General features: G+C 37.5%; 1 protein-coding gene across 2 annotated transcripts in view; it reads left to right on the forward strand.

Annotated features, from left to right (window-relative positions):
* The first annotated feature begins 249 nt into the window (after positions 1–249).
* The window catches only part of LOC139977148 (glycerol kinase-like), a 31647-nt gene continuing 13763 nt past the window's right edge, over positions 250–18133 (forward strand). Inside the window, exons 1-7 of one of the 2 annotated variants that reach the window (XM_071986300.1) lie at positions 250–424; positions 7198–7271; positions 7926–8110; positions 11446–11525; positions 14387–14524; positions 16349–16458; positions 17228–17330. In XM_071986300.1, coding sequence (XP_071842401.1) covers positions 350–424; positions 7198–7271; positions 7926–8110; positions 11446–11525; positions 14387–14524; positions 16349–16458; positions 17228–17330 — 765 coding nt within the window. In that variant the 5' untranslated portion in view covers positions 250–349. Of the gene's footprint in view, positions 425–3852; positions 3883–7197; positions 7272–7925; positions 8111–11445; positions 11526–14386; positions 14525–16348; positions 16459–17227; positions 17331–18133 lie in introns of those variants that run through there. The other variant, XM_071986301.1, reaches the window with a different exon arrangement.

Genomic DNA, 18133 nt, shown 5'->3' on the forward strand with positions numbered 1-18133 from the left:
ACCTACGTCTAACATGTGCAACCCGCCATTTATAAATTGCAAACTTTTATATTGTAATGGCTCTTCTACGGCACTGTACTAATATCTTTCACGCTGTATACTTTCCCGCCCCCTACTTGGGACCCGCCCCTTACATGCCTTTCTAATTGAATAAACTTGCAAAAGAATGAATTTGTACGCATGCGTAAATATAGCATATCCATCTTTTACAATATCGTGCTTCACAATGTATAGTGTACTGACGTACGTGACAGTATAACAACAGACGACTTACAAGAAGTATTCATTTACACCTTTCGCAATTCTCTCTAAGTTAACGGTTACCAGAAACTATCATTATTTGAATAATATGGATGCAAATAACAAAGACTATGGCGATCTTGTTGGCGCAGTTGACCAAGGGACAAGCAGCACTCGATTTCTTGTAAGTAAAATTCCTTTCTATTTTACAGTCACATGTGAAACGTTTGATTATGACTGTAAGTAAGGCGAGATAGTAATTAGCAAAAATCTTGCATAATGCGGTTATGTTATGATACTATAATAGTACATACTATTTTCCACTTCTCTCCATGTTATTTCTTAAGCATACATATCAAAGTTTCTGAATAAGTGCTTGCTTTCTTGTACAATGTTTTAATCCGCCAAATGGGCAAACATCGTGACTTATTTTAAACGTGAATACTACAGACTACGGTACGTTAGTTACGTCAGTAAGGAGTGGCGGGGGTGTGTCGGTCGTTAAACTATAGTATCGTCGGTATATACAGTACAGTGTGGGTTGTAGTTTCAGAGGAAGTCATAACTGTTCGTAATAATACAGAGTAGGCTTACGTGGTTTTATACGTCCTTAGTCAAGCGTACACGTGTCTTGTTATTATAAATTAGTGGACTGTAAAATACAATTACACTGTGTGCTATATTGGTGCATAGAGCATTGGAAATTGTTGCTTGAGATTGTTAACATGCTTAAAAAGAGACCTAGAATGATTTTGTTTCAGGCATAAAGGGGACAGAATTAAAAATATGAAAAATATGACAAAAATAAACAACCACAACAACAGCCACATCAATACAGTACTTAAGCTTCTTAAAAATTGGCATTAATAATTTTTGTGAGTAGATGTAAACAGTAGACCAAGAAATGTGTGTAGAATACTGCACTGGATCTAGTTTATTCATGTTCATTCATTCATTTTACATGGTTATTCTCTGACGAAAAAATTGGCATGTTGTACTCCATTCCCACATGTATTAAATATTTACAAAAAAGTCTGAAATCCTTAGGAGTCAAATACTTGAAAATTAGTATGTTAAGTTGAAACAATGCATAATGAAAACCTAGAATTGTTTATATTTTTTATTAGAAATAGCAGTATACCTTCAGCTATAGATACTGGTTGCAACAAGATTTTACTATCACGTTTTATACAGATTTCTTCAAAATTGACTTCAATTCTTGTCTAGGCCCGCCGTCTTAACTAATGGCGTAAGCAAAACAAAAGTATTTATTGACATCACCTTGTGTTTAAACCTAACAAAACATTGATAGTGTCAAATATACCTCAGCATAAGCCATTTTGTTTCCTGGGGGAGGACCCTCATACATGTGAGTTGGCTTCAATGACCCCAGGGCTGTATACCCTCCTTTATAAAATCCTTGATGCACCTTTGGTCCAATCTATAAAGTTTCATGCCAACTAACCCCCCCCCCCCGCGGAATATAATATATCCGCAAAATACTATGCAAAGTGGGCAGATTGCTATACAAACTGTGCAATGATGCATAGCAGTTTTTGTACACTTAACCATAATACTTTATAAAGGTTCAAGTCCCCTCCCCCCAGGGAATAATATATCCGGTATTGCATGGTAAAATACTATGCAAAATGTACAGATTGCTATACAAACTGTAAAATGCAGCATAGCAGTGTTTGTACACAGTATCCATAAAACTTTATAAAGGTTCAAGTCCCCTCTCCCCAGGGAATACTATCTGGTATCGCATGGTAAAATACTATGCAAAATGTGCAGATTGCTATACAAACTGCAATGAATGCATAGCAGTGTTTGCACACAGTAACCATACTTTGCAAGAGACAAACTTAATAAGGTATTGAAACTGCTATGCACAAATAAATATGAACCCTAAATTTTTCCCTGCCTCCCATGGGCCATTTTTTTTCTGTTAACATTGATCCTGTATATGTAACAGCTGGATGTCCATAGTTTAAAGTTCACTCATATGGGAGTTGGGCCAGAAATCTCTGTTATTTTGATAGTTAACATATCACCTGCTAACCTAGATCAAACCTTGAGGTGAACTAACTAAATCACGTTGATGACATCTTGCTGATGTCATAAGAGACAGAGGTATGCAGATCTCCAAGTCACATGTTTCAGTGAGTTCACCAGACAGTGTACACCGTACAAATCACATATATTATTAGTTCTGTGAGTTCACCAAGACTATGATGCCGTGTGTTGTCTCTGTTGAACTATTTGAAAAGGAATTGATTGAAATAGATCTATTCCACCCCCCCCCCCCGCCCACAGATATATAGCTTACTATACATCTATAGTAGATCAGCTAGAAAATCAAATAAAGCTATAACTTAATGCCAGTATTGGCTACAGAGGCTATGATCTGATCAACTAGCTATATAGCTACAGTAGCTAAAATCAGATAGCTGCTGTAGTTAGACATTGGAATCATATTTGATAATACTACTGTATTATTCGACTAAATTTATTGGTAAAACAAGTCTGGTAAAACCTTGCTTTTCCTGGTTCTTCAGATAAGCAGCTTAAGTTTAAATGAGTTTCCATTTTTTGAAAATGTACAGTTTTATGTATTTCCTTTCTTCGAAACGCACAGAATCACTTTAAGTGTGTACACGTTAAAATAGTACAAAGAACAAACACTATGACATCTTATGAGTAACTGGAGAGAAGATAGTAAATGAGAAGTAAACATTTAACCACAACCTCAGAGATATACTTCTAAAGTTCAAAGTGGTTTTAACATATTAGCATACTCTTGAAGTTTATTTATCTCAGTGGCAGTTGAATGACACTGATTAATTAGTAAACAAGATGCTGTAAATTCACAAAATAACAGCCTAGCAGGCTGCTTATCAGCTGTCCAATTCCCTCCCAGGAATGTATGTACATATAACATAGTCATGTTGAATATTAACTATAAATAAATCATCCTTCACATGGAGAAAATAATATCGCAGGAACTTGAAAGATAAGAAATCTTTTTTGTTTGATGTGAGTTACTTGGAACCACCAAAAATTGGGAATCGTTCCAAGTGTGTGGTTTTATGTTTTTCATCCTTCGATCTGTAAAGCAAATAATATATTGCATCAGGTTAAACTTACTGAGATCAAAGTACGATAAAAAGGACATTGCTACTGTGTATAGTAAAACAATAACAATCAAGTTCAATAATGCAGGGCCAATTTCTAATTGACGAATGACATTTGAAACTTGTGCTATAGTACAGGAGGGGTATCTTGCACTAAAGCAGCAATTGAGTCCATGCCTCTACAGCCAATGTGCACATGTACACACACCATCAAATCTACAATAAACTCAATATATCCTGTATCATGGATGTTTCCTATTGGCTGAGAGGTGCCGCTCCTTCGACCAAGCCTACTGTCTGTAACTGATTTATTTGTGTCTGAGAAGACATGCAGCTGTTATGTAGGATTGTTCACTCCTGGCCAATTCCTATCAGGGAAGTTCAGGAGAAAAAAAAACAAGAAAAACAAAGGTCATTTCCTGTCCTTGTGCAATCACAGGAGTCAGACAGATTTGATTCCCACTGGTAATATTGGTTGTAATCATTTCCTGCTATGGATAATATACTAGTAAGTATTTGTATAGGACTGAACTAAATTACTGCTAAGTTGTAAATGTTTGCATCTCCTCTGTAGGCCTACCTAGTACAAACATAGCTTAAAGTGACTTTCATTAGCAATCCACTTTCAGATCCAGTTTTCCTAGTATAGTCCATAGTAGAGTAAACTTTATGGCATGCAGGGTAGTTGCAATTCATGGAAGTATTATGCTTCCATACTCTATTGCCTGTAGTTAATGGAGGGTGTGGAGGGGAGGGGAGGGGGAAAGGAGGATGGGAGGGGTTATTAGGCAGGAAGAAGAGTAGGTACATTACTATTGTGAATCCAGGGTGAGGGCTCTCCCAGTCATTTACAGAGCAATGATTTTCACAAGGACTCGGTGCAGCCCCAATGTGGACACCGGTAATTCCTTTTACGTGCCCCTCCCTCATCCGTCATCAAATATCAAACCTGCTGTGTTGGCAGGGCTTGAATATCACCTTTGAAATAGCTGGGTCCAGTAAAGAAGATAAATTTGCCGAAAGTAATTCTCAAGCACTGATTTCATTGAAGGTTTGTGTACCCGTCGATCCGTTTAAGTACTAATTCATCTATAGTGAGGGTTTACGTCATTGCTTCCTGCATACAGTTTATTCAGTATATTTGCTCAGTAAGATTAAAAGAGGTTGGTATGGGGGTGTGTCTCTAACATCAATTAGGGCAGCTTGTAACTACTCATGGCTACAGTGTGTTTACTGTATATATAAATACAGGTCTATATCTGTCTCATTTGATCAATGGAGGAGATTATATATGCAATCCTTTGTGTGTGTGGGTGGGTATCTGTGTACGTTGTATTGAATGTTGGCAAGATGCCAGACTTGACAGTCTGTGCAGATGACACAAATCAATACAATTACAGTATTGTGGGTATAGGTGATCTTGTATTACTGGGTGAAAGGATGCATGATGAACAGTTATATGCAAATGCAGTCTGTAATTCCTGGCAAAGTGCCAAATCACTGCTGACATCATCTGCAAATATAAGGAGGATGGTTAGAGACAGACGGTTAAACCAGGTGGCTGAACATGTATTCAGTATGTGTACATATAATGTAGGCAGTGGTTTGATGAGGCAATTGCTGTTGGTTTCTTATGTGTACAGTACATCTGTACACTAGAATTTGAAAGTATAACATTTGTGGTTAATAATAAGTAATAAGTAATATTTATATTTAGGCATAATCAGCACAGCTGCTCAAAGCCCTTTACAAATGTAAAACCAAAAAACAAATAGTAACAAAAACTTAAATATGAAATATATAGAACCAATAAGGCATAAAATGTTAAAGCCTAAAGCAACAATAGCTGGAAGGTTGGGTTTTTTTTTGGTTGGGGCAGGGAGGTGGGGGTGAGGGAGGTTGGGGTAATGGAGGTGGGGGTAATGGAGGTGGGGGTAATGGGGGAAGAGATGATAGGACCAAAAAAAAAATCTTGTATAGGCCTAACATAGCTCAGTAAAGAAAATATTTTTTAATAAGGACTACAATAAAAATGATTTTTAAATTTTTAAATTTTTTTTTAGTGTATATGCAGAATTTGCCTGAACCATTTTTCAATTATGATATCTGTAGACATTTAAGTATACATACGCAAACCTCAGAACTGACATGTAGAAATGTATAGGACAGAAATACTTCCCAGGGAGGGGTAGAGAACTTTGGTGATGGAAGGGCTGTGTGATATGAGTACATATGGATACATGAAAGGGCAGTAAAATCGTATTTAATTGCAAAATTCAATTTACATAATTAGTTGATAAAATTGATTTGATTTATATCATACAGGTATATACACATACTGGAACACTGGGGAGTCTACAGTGCCCAGATTTAAAGATTAATCATTTATTTGATTGGCTTTGATTTAAGCCAATGATGGCTTCTTCACGAGTTCCTGCTTGCAGGAGGATCTAAAATACATATAGACATACATACTTCTGTACAATTAGCAACTTAACGTTATCCCAGCTCCTTCAATTGATCTCAATTAGTCAGCTTCTCTTCTCTGTCTTTTGTCTTGTCACAATCTCCTTTCATACATTTTACTTTTCATAGCAGTTAGGACACCAGCCTCGATATCAATAAAATTGCTCTCCTTTGCTGTCTTTGCATAATAAGTAGTAAAAGTAAACTACACTTGTGTGGGTCACTTTCATGTGTGACATTATCTCGCTTTGCATCTCACTGTGATAAAAAGTATTGAACCAACTTTCCCATGAACTTCAGTTAACCCTTTTACCAGGAACAATGTTTCAACTTTTGTGTGATGTTAGACTGCCCCTCAGTATCAATAAAATTGCTCTCCTTGCATAATTAGTAGTAAAGTAAACTACACTTGGGTAGGTCACTTTCATGTGCACAATGACATTATCTTGCTTTGCATCTCACTGTGATAAAAACTATTGAATCAACTTTCCATGAATTTCAGTTAACCCTTACCAGGAACAGTGGTTCAACTTTGGTGTGATGTTAGACTGCCCCTACTCCCCCCCCCTCCCCTCAATATCAATAATTCGCTCTCCTTTGCAAAATAAGTCATAAAGTAAACTACATTTTGGGCCACTTTAATGTGTGACATTATCTTGCTTTGCATCTGGCTGTGATCAAAACTATTGAATCAACTTTCCATGAATTTCAGTTAACCCTTACATACCCTTTTACTAGGAACAGTGGTTCAACATTTGTGTGATTATAGAGTGACCCCCCCCCCCCCCCACCTGTGCCTGTTCCATGAACTTTATGCAGAATGATATTCCTGCTGTCCAACAGATTAACCACAAATACCATAGAAGTTACATTAGAGAGTATCACAGGGGACAGTCAATACAATACCAGTTGATGTAAACAGTATGACAGACCAAAAACAAGTTTCAGAGAAAGTTAGTAACAGCCCAGTTTGGGATTTTCCCAGGTTGTCTTTGTACATGTATGTAAATAGCTCAGTGTTGAGGGCAGAAATAAACAACAATGTTAACACTGATACTCAGGCTTTATTTTTCAGTTGTGGAACAGAGCCAAGATAAACTATTGAAATAGTGAAATCTCAAAGTTATTTCTTTCTGTTTTGAACATTTTGGAGGCATGGCAGCTGTTAATTTTGTTTGGGACACATATGAGTTTCCCAAAAGAACTGTCTCTTTTGGTTTTATTTATTTATTTGTTTTAAAGTTTCTGTTTTATAAATAGTCGATTTGGCATGGACATAGGGTCAAGTGACATGCCAAATGTACAAATAAAAAATAAATTTGAAATTCATTATAAATTTTAATATTTTGGTTTGCAGGTATTTTCGAGTAAAACACAGGAGCTCATAGCGTCTCATCAAAAGGAACTTCAACAGTTTTTCCCAAAAGAAGGGTAAGTAATAATGAGCCCTTGTCATCACGTAGTTTCGTTCCACTTGAGGTGTAAAAGTTAAATGTACAACAGGGAATGCAAGGATGCAAAAGCCCTCCACCGATGTACAGTTCAAAATTAATCAAAGTTAATTACCTCATATGTTATGTCGTTATTTAAAAAGTTAATCAAAGTTAATTACCTCATAAATAATCTTCTCTCAACATGAACCAACTTTCCATTGTACTCTCGTCATATCAATAGATCTGACTTTTGAATGTTCATGAAACAATTAACACAAAAATGATTCATTTTAGCTGGTATTTTTGAAAGTTTGAAAGGAAGTGGGCTAACTGTAAATATAATCAGTATCAGTAAGCTGCAGTTTATACTCATGTCGATTAATTCAACTGTATTTGAAATTTCCAACTTTGATTTAAACTGAAGCACATGAATTTATGAATATGAAGCTTGCTTTATAAGTTACAGTTTAAAACTTTTAATAATTATGACAGTATATATTTTCATTGGTAGGTCAAAACAGGACAAGGAAAGGAGACACAGGTCCTGGAGTAGGGGAGAGTTTAAATGCAGGGGTAGGGAGGGGGGGGCGGGTGAGTAAGCATGCCTCTCCTCTGTATGGTTGTAGCAAGTCATTGTTAATCTTATTTCTAGATGGGTGGAAGAAGACCCCAAAGAAATACTGGCTAGTGCCTACGAATGCATCGAGAAAACAGTCGAGAAACTTAAGGAGATGAATATAGACCCATCGAATATCAAAGCCATCGGAATTACCAACCAAAGAGAAACCACGATCGTTTGGGATAAAACCAGTGGCGAACCCTTGCATCCAGCTATCGGTAAGAACTGCACCACTTCTTGTCTGCTATCGGTCAACTTGGCATGGAGCGACAGTGGTAGAGTTGGAAAGGAATAAGGTATTTGGTAGTTAGACTTGGATGAAAGGTGTATAGCCTACTTAGTACCGTAGGTGTAGACCTGTTACCAAATGTTGTCCTACCATGTGTTATAAATTACAGTAGAGTGATATAGGGAAGGGAGATGGGGTAGAAGAGAGGAAAGGAGTGGGCGTGAAGTGGGATTGGTTTAGGGTATGTGAGGACAAGGGTAGTAGGAAGGGGGGGGGGGTGAAGAGGATGATGCAAGTCACAACTTTCAATCTCACATTCCATTGAGGATGACAATGGAGTATATGTAGGGCCGTGTAGGCAAAGGGGTAAAGGAAGGGTAACAAACATGGTTATTAACAGGCCAGTCCTGCATCTATTCTCTGTGGGGTCTGTGCTTCTTTACATTGTACTGCACTTTCTTAAGTTATTTCACAGATCTCTGTGTAGTTATTTAGCTGATGACATTTAGCAGAAAAGTATGGATTACAGATTACATGTGCATCAATAATAAATTTATTTCTTATATAAGGACAGGAAGTCATAAACCCAATTCTGAGCCCTCTGTCTAACAAACCTCACTTGCTGTACATTCCTCACCGACTTACCAGGCAGCCAGCTGTCACAGCAGGAACGTACATATGTTACACAAGTGTAAAAGTATATGGCTAGCACTGTAGGTGTTGGTATCTGAATCTTTAGTTTACTGACATGGCTCCTGGGCTACTCTGTAGATAAATTGCCTCAAATTTTTTTGGCTGGTATCATTACTGTAAGCATTTGGCATCTACTTGCACACACATGTGAGCATGATGTACTTTATGTCTGGGTGTGAATGAAATTGTCTGGAATTGAGACAGTGGTAGCCATATGTGCGGATCGAATATCTTTGGGTGTACAGGCATTTGTGCTTGTGTATGTATGTGTGTTGGTGGCATTTAAAATACTTCTCCAGACAAGGTCATATCCTTATTAGTTTGCAGCAGGATTTGGATGGAGTAGACACATACCCTGGATATATAATAGTACCATAGAGGTTAATGATGGTCTACTCAATGGCAAGCTTGTACTCAGCTGATTTTGCTGAAAGTCATTCAGAGTTGATCTGGCCCATGGAGGTTAAACAGATGTTTTTACCTCCATGATCTGGCATACATGTGTAAAGTATATAATCAGATGAGGTGAGGAGAAAGAGAGAGAGAGAGAGGGGGAGGGGGGTGTGGGTGATACCTCATAATGAAGGCTTTACAGTTACAGACCCACCTCATGCGAAATTAGTTATTGCACCTTAGACATAAATGTTATTTACATAACAAATTTTGCTTAAATTTGAAGTTTTCCAAACTGCTAGATGTGGTATTTTAATGATATATCTGCATTTTGGTAATAAAAATCCAGCAATTATGGTAGTATTCGTGTTGGCATTATGACCTTTAACGTACATAGATACTGTCTACACATAGATATACACTTATGAACAGGTATGGCCTTTTGTCAGTGCTAATGGTTTTAGTGGTGGGTTTTAACCAAACGTGTATAATTTACAATGCCGAATTATGAGCCCGTTTTATTTGTTATTTATTTCTGTGTCTGACTTTATACTGCAGTAGTACAAAGGCCTTCAGTTAAAGTTTTTTATTCCCCCTTTTTGTAGTCCTCTTTTTATATGAGCTTGTTTGTAGAATATAATATATAAATTGCAGGTGTACTTGAGTACTAACTGTTGTAAAAGAGAAACTTCAGCAGTAAACCTGTTTACTTTTCAAATAATAATTCTGGGGAAAACACACTTGAAAGGTTATAAACCCTGGAGCTTAATCTCATAAGACGCTATCTTATCTTGCGATCTTATTTGTACATTGTGTAGTTATAGCTGTACTTATAATAAACTTTAATATGCCAAAGTTATGGATCAGAAGACAGGAAATAAGCAAAAAACATATATTGCTGTTTGAGCGTAATTCTCACTTGAGCAGTAGCATATAGGCCTATGTATGTATACTAGTATGTGTCATTCAAATGTGTCTTTCAAATACATACTGTAACATGGTTGGTTTTTGTCCAAAATGAAATATTGCCTTGATTGTATTCCAACAGACTTTTAACATTCATACTGCATGGAGCTGCTGCACTACATGTTGTACTTGAGAAAACTTGATAATAGTTAAAAGGAGGTGAAGGGTGCCAGGAGGGGTTGGGGAGGAGGAGGATAAGAAATTTTAAAACTTGTTAAAGTTAAACGAAGTGAAGAGGGGAAGGGAAGGGGAAGAAAAGAGGACAAGAAATGTTAAACCTTGATAAAGTTGGAAATGAAGGGGGTGGGATGGGGGAGGAAGAAAGTTTTCACCGAGCTGTCAAAATAAGTTTCAAGAAAATCATTTATTAATTAGTTAAAATACTCTAGCCATCGCATGGCATTTTCATGGTGTAAATCTATGTCTCCATTCAGTAAATTTGCAAACTGCAAACTTAATTCGTGGCAGGTTTAGAACTTCCTGAAGAACTGGAACAGCTTACAAATCTATATCCAAGTGCACTTTAGAAATGAACTTTTTGAAATTTTACAAGGTCTACTGTAGTCAGTGCTCAATATTGAACATGTCAAATATTTAGAACGTGACCTTTTCATTTTTGAGAGAGTGGATAGTGTAGGTAATATGTAGACCAGCAATAATTATACTACAGTATTAAGTTGTGTTCTCTTAACAGTGGTCCTTACTTAAGAAGGGGTATAGGAGTGGCTCATATGTAAAATATACTGGTATATAAGTACATGTATCCTCATTAGTTTACAGTTTGTAGTATGTTTAAAGCTCCTTAGAGGACACACAAACCACACCATCATCTTAAGCTTAAAATATGACTCACCCCTAAACAGCTACTTGAAAGATCTTGTAAACTCCTTTGGGATCGACATATAAGTATATTCTAGTTTAAATAGAAGTCAGTCCCTGGAAGCTGCCATCATTTTGTAACTTTCTGTGATGTCATGTAAGTGTAACTTGAATCTGAGACCATTTTTACCTTCTATTTGTTTTTCTCTTCATAAATTTATCAAAGGAAAATTGTTTTTAAGACAGTGTTGACTGTTGACCTTGAAACCACTACATCATCAACAGTCATCTGTTTGCATCTAGAGCACATACCATTTTTAGTCATATTTAAACCTTAAAAATTTGCTTTGATTGATAGCAAAGTTAAGAAAATTCAAAAATTTTCTTGAGTAGTTTTTAAGTTCCATTAATTATCATTATTATTATTTTTTCTTCCCCTTTATGACTTTATAGTTTGGTTGGACATGAGAACAGCTTCAACAGTTGATAATCTCATTAACAAGACTGAAAAGAAAGACAAGGATGGGTTAAAGGTAAGTTAAACTCTCAAACAAACATCTGATTTTCTTCTTGGGGACTCGGGGTAGAGTGGGAGGGAGGAGGGAGGGTGGAGTGGGAGGAGGGAGGTAAGGAGGGGTTCTGTGGAAAAAACTCTGTGTGCTCTTGGTCAGATTGTGTGTACAGTAAAATAAGTGGAATTTTGCAGAACAATAGAACTGAAAAGCATGATAAATTTAGTTAAAATCAGAGTCCTTGGTGAACCTTAGTTAAAAGCAGGGTCCTTGGTGAACCTTACTTGTGAAATAGTTTGCATTATGGGTTTTGAAACTTGAAATATACTCATTTTAAGGTTGATGTTGAAGCAATGTAACTAAAGTTAAAAGTTTAGGTTAGTACAATTGTTACAGTGTGCAGTAGCCCTTATACTGTACATCTACTGTATAGGTGAGAAGCACAGTGTTTGGTACAAGGAGTCTGTAGTCTGTGCCATTGACTACTAATTTCAAGAGAAGGCACAGAACAAACCCAATGACTTTTATTAAACCAATCTCAATGTGACCCAGTGCCCTTAAATCCAGACCTTTATAAAGTGTATGATTATATGCTGGAGTTACCTCTCCAGGGCGAAGTATCACAAAGGGAATAGATGAATGGAATAACCATACAAAGTCAGTGAAGTAATTTAAATACCAATTACATCCTGACTACTGTAGAACTAAAGAAAGAAAGAGGTCCAGGTTAGCCCCTCTAGCCAAGAGTGAAGAATTTGGAACCTTTACAATTTGGATTGTTTTGTATTAATTTTTATCCATCCTTTAAAAGTGCCATCAAGTTGAGCAATTCCCAGGTCAGTGCATTCCATTGTGTACTATTCCCAAAGCACTATTGTTCCCTCTATTGTAAATATCTTGACAGACTGTTTGATCAAAAAACATCTCGAACAAAAGAGAATCGGCTTTGCATTGGCTATACGGCCATGAAGGGAGACGATTTCTGTGTACGTGTCTTTTGTGGCCTCGCAAAGAATTCTGGGATTGTGTATGGTATGGTCATATACTCACCCGTAACCCTTGTGAAGTGTTAACACAGTACACAAAAAATGTTTAAAGTTGGTTTGAAGTACTGCATAAAGTAATGTGGAGCTAGCATATATACCATAAGTACTAGGTTACAACATACACACTGAACTGTGAAGAAGTCTTTTGGTAACTTAATAAAATTTGATTTGTCTAGGTTTGTCAGTTTCAAACTACACGTATTTATAGCCAGATCGAGAATGGCAGAAAATATTACATCTGGTGGCTACCTGTAGTAGCTTTCAGTAATTTTGCAACCTCTGCTTTGGTTTTGTTGGTGTACAACTGATCAGTCACATAGATATGAATTCAAAACGTGATATATGAGAAAGAAAGGACAATAGCTGCTGGGTTTCAAAAGAGAGCCCTCACAACGTACAGTACCTTCCCCTCTACCCCTACAATATGATTAAATACTCCCCTGCTGTGGTGACTAATACTGCTGCCCCTTTCATGTTACAGTTGAAAAGAATGAATTTGGTTAATAATTTAAAAATATGAAACATGAGGAGAGTTCAAAGAAGAAGAAAGAACGACAGTTCTAATTACTTTTAACTGTTGAAGATTGGGATTATGTTGTGCAGTGAGGAAGCAGGCAGGAACAGATAGAGATGAAGAAAAGATTGAAAGAGATTTGATTTGAGTTTATAATGTGCACCCACTATCGGCTCGGTTCTGTAGCTAGCTGCTTGCTTGGTGAACAAGATTTATAAAGTTCTGAGAGTCGTGTTGATTAAGTGACTCTCTTCCTGTTATGCTGTTGTTTTGATGTCAAGATGTACTGAATAGTTGATTGCACTTGTAATATGGATACGTTTTTTCATGGATAAGATTTTGTTTAGTTATTTCATGTGTCAGCAAGTCTGTGAGGCTACATGCCATGTCCTGTTGGATGATAGTATGTTAATTGAGACTGTGCATATATCTCAATTGGCCTAAAGCCAACTATTTACAAGTCATGCCAAGTACATTAACCTCACCCCAACAAACTTTAGACCGTTTATAATTAGACTTCGGAAGACTAGAGTTAATTCAAGTCTCAGTTTAATGATTGACCGTATTTACCAGTGATATGAATACTTAATGTGTACTTGGATCATTGGATGTACTGCTATGTCATTAGCATTGGATATGCACAAATCATGTATAGATGCATTCCTTTTATAGTTATTATAAGTCTGGGCCAACGATAAGACCAGCAGACTTGTAGCATGGTTAAAAATACAATCAGCACATGAGTGAGAGCAAGTATAGCATTGCACATTAGCATTGCATTACAAGCTTGCAGAATGCTATTGCTGCAAGCTTCCAGATCCTGCTGCAAGCTTCCAGAATCTACACTGCAAGCTTTCAGAATGCTGCTGCAGGCTTCTAGAAGCTTGCAGAGTCCTGCTGCAAGCTTTCAGAATCCTGCTGCAAGCTTGCAGAATCTACACTGCAAGCTTGCAGAATGCAAACTTGCAGAATCCTGCTCCAAGCTTGCAGAGTCTGCTGCAAGCTTATAGGTACACTTACAGTTCCAGAGCTGTGGCTGCGATGTTAGCATGCAGCAAACTTGCACAAGCATAGCAAGCTTACTGTATGCAAGTACAGTATGTAGCAATCTAATAATAATACAGCAGTGGATTTATATTGTACCACGTCAGAAACATGAAGTAACTGCTGTATGGGCTAAACAAAACAAGTTGATCGCTGTCAAAGACTTACAAGACTTTAGGTAACTCCTTAAATGTTGAAAGTTTAGTACAAAATCTAATACAAATTTTAAAGACATTATAATACAAATTGCAGGAACTTTCCCATGATCTCTTTCACAGGATCTGTGTGGACTTCCCCTCTCTACCTACTTCAGTGCAGTCAAAGTGAGATGGCTTATTGATAATGTGGCAGCTGTAAAAACAGCTGTCACTGAAGACAGATGTCTATTTGGAAATGTTGACACCTGGCTGTTGTGGGTAAGTCATTATACACTCTCACCAAAAACTATCATTCTCTTGGCATTACTTGACGTATACGTATAGCTTGTATTTAACACCCCTTTCTCCACTCTCCTCCCTCCTCTCGTCTCTCCTCTAGAGCTCCTCTCTCCTCTCTCCACTCTCCACTCTCCTCAATCCTCAATCCTCTCTCCTCTTTCAACTCTCCACTCTCCTCCCTCCTCTCGTCTCTCCTCTAGAGCTCCTCTCTCCACTCTCCTCTCTCCTCTCTCCACTCTCCACTCTCCTCAATCCTCTCTCCTCTTTCAACTCTCCACTCTCCACTCTCCTCTCTCCTCTTTCCTCTGATTGAAGAGTTGATAGGTACATCCATGTATATAGTTTAATTTGGAAGGGTCAATAGCCTGGCCGAAAATGTCAAAGTCTGTAATATGAAAATATAACAAACAGTACTTAAGCAATATAAAAGATGTGGTGTTTGTGAAATTTTTGTGAATAAATTTACTTTTGATAATCCTTTGTGACCCTTGGTCATAAAACTGGTCAACCAAAATTCTTGTTTGCCCAAAATGGCCGGAATTGAGATGGTATTTGTCCATAGTGCCCATTTTAGTGGGTTCAGTAGTTTATTCAAGTTTAGTATTCAATATTTAGTCTTGAGGAGTTGTATTGAATTAATACTTGCACAGGTGCTTGCGGGATGAGGGCACACAGAAAATTTAGAGAATCGTTCCTACTACTGTACATTGTGTGCAACTTTGCACCAAATGAATATATTGACTTTATATATCATACCATTTGATGCTACAAAGTTTCTTTTCCAGATCACAGTGATCATATAAGGGCAAATTAGAAAACTCCACCGGTTTAAATGGCGTCTTCTTCATTTCAGTTTTAGTTAGCTTTAGTGTCTCCCGAGGGATAGGAAGTCCATGGAAGCTGCTCTAAAAACTCCCATCATTCATGTGATGGTCAGAGATGAACACCAGTGGCTTTTATAACAAGCCTTTACTTTTCCATTCATGAGTAGATTCAGTTTGCATGAACTGAGGCTTACTGCGTCAAGCATATATTTTATCAGTATTGACCCCAATTTTTAGCAGCCCTAAAATTTACTAGAGACTTTGATCCAGTCCAAGTCATTGCAGTATTATTAGGCTATATATAAATATTAAATCTCTGTGTGTGGGTAACTATCTTTACTGTGGCGGCTGGGTAAAATGCTTCGTAAAATTTGTGTATTGGGGCGACAATTATTGTAGAATATTTAAGGATATTACTGATGATGTTTAAGCAATTGCATATTCATGAGCTAGACATGAAAATGTATCAAGGGCTTAAAGGCATTGAAGACTCGCCCCAAACCGCATGCCGCGCTCTGAAAAGGTTAACTTTCCGTTGCTTAAGTGACGTTTTGTTTGTGTCGCTACAAAATGCAGACAGTAATGAAACGTGATACCTTGTTATCTTTAGCTGGACCTGAGATGTCCATCGCTGTATCGTTTGTACACTGTGCTGTGGGTATTGACAGCAGCTGTATGTACTGACTGTACACTAGTGTCTGGGATCGATGGTGGTGTCTAACACTTTTGTTACACCTCATTCGAAACTAGGTCAGATTACCGGCATTAGACGTTTCTTTTGGCGCCAGTCTTCACACCCTTTAATAACCGAAGTAGAAGCGCAGAAAGCTTCTTCCTGTACATGTGAGCACTTAATTTTATTGTATCATAAAAATCAACAGGAATTGATTTGAACGACTTTCATATCGTTGGCGAGACTGGAATGATTGTATTTCTTGTTATTCAGGCAAATAATTTCCTCTTCTTTTTGCCTTTGCAGAATTTTACGGGTGGCTTGAAGGGTGGTAAACACATTACAGACTGCACGAATGCTAGCAGGACCATGCTAATGAATATTCGAACCATCCAATGGGACGACCAACTCTGCAAGTAAGACTGATAACCATCCCAGTATAATGCCCTGAAATCAGGGAGTCTTATTTGGTGGCTAAATACCATCACATTAAGAACATCTACATTAATATGATGAGTTGGTTCACATTCTCCATCAAAAGATTGACCAACATAATGATATCACAGTGTCCAATGATATTCAGGTAGGAGGGTGGGCGGGGGGTGACTAGGGAGGTTTATGGAGTGGGTTCCTTTTAACAATTCAATACCTCTTTTTTTGGATTTGCTCAAATGTTTTATATATTGGGTGTGGTATGGTTTGTGTTTGTCTTCACAACAAACAGGGATTTGACTACTTGTACATGTGTTTATACTGTCAGAGAGGTGTGTTCATATCACCTTTGATCTTATCGATGTGTAGTGTGTTCTCTTCTGTGTGATTCAATCTTAAGTAAATATCATAGATTAGGTAGTACTCAGGGTTGTCATCACTATATATAGTGAGGTGTGTTACGATTGACAATATGGGACTGCTGCTTTAACGATCGGTTTAATAAGAAAGTTTAAAGAAGCCAGGTCGTCAGAGGTGGACCTGAGAGGAACAACAGGGTAGGCTGGCGAGTGCAGAGGTGGGTCAGAAGTAAGCAGTGATGGAGTTTCAAGATGTTCATGATGCCTTATTTTTGTATCATTTTCAAGTTAGTGTTTAAAACAGTATATGTGCCGCATGTATACTTGGGCTCATCTCTGCTTGAAATATGATTGAAATATTAAGTCCAAATATTAACCTTTTTTCATTTTGCAGCTTCTTTAATATCCCTAAGAGTATTCTACCAGAAATAAGAAGCTCGTCCGAGGTCTACGGCAATTTACACACAGGAGCCCTACAGGGGATTCCAATATCAGGGGTGAGTAGATGATGTTTAGGGCAATTCATGAATATATGTATTATCCCATCCATAGAGGCAACCAATGTCTAGGGTAATTCATGAATATGTATTATCCCATCCATAGAGGCAACCAATCAGCAGTTCACTTCAGTAATTCACCCACTCAAAGTAGTTTTACCTCTTGGATTATTTTCTACACTTTCACAGGAAGTCTCCAAGTAAAAGAAAAAAACATTTTCCCCCCAGAACACCAAAATCTGTTTGCCTCATCAAAGGGTCAAAATGTCACCATGGAAATATATTTTCAGACCTTACAACTCAGCAACTGTTGGAAGACCTTTCTATAACTTTATAATATTCTTGCCAATGCCATGTTTTTACTGCATGCGCACTGCTTCAGATTGGGCTGCATGTGTCATATTGAGGTCAAAAAGCCATGAAAGTGTTGATTTGTCTCAAACAGTACTTTCAGGGAATAATTATTCTGGTGTTGCCTTTGCAAACTGCTCTGTTAAATGGTTCAAGTTGCCGTACAAGGGTTCAATAATTGTAGTAGTGTTTGCACACAGGACCCATAGTATGTTATTTAAGACCAACCTTTATGCAGAGCCTTCGTAACTGCTTCACAGTAGTTGTACTCTGCTCAATTATATCCTGACTTTTTGTGCCGTATTTAAAAGGTAAGCTGTATTGGCCCCAAATATGCTAGGTATTCAAATATAGGACTTCACCTTTGGTCAAACTTCTTAAACAGTTTTTATTACAACCTTTCGAGGAAAATTTCCTCACTGGGACATTCAGTCATTTTGTGTTTTCCTTAA

This window comes from Apostichopus japonicus, chromosome 12 (genome assembly GCF_037975245.1).
Source record: "Apostichopus japonicus isolate 1M-3 chromosome 12, ASM3797524v1, whole genome shotgun sequence".
NCBI classification, from domain to species: domain Eukaryota; kingdom Metazoa; phylum Echinodermata; class Holothuroidea; order Aspidochirotida; family Stichopodidae; genus Apostichopus; species Apostichopus japonicus.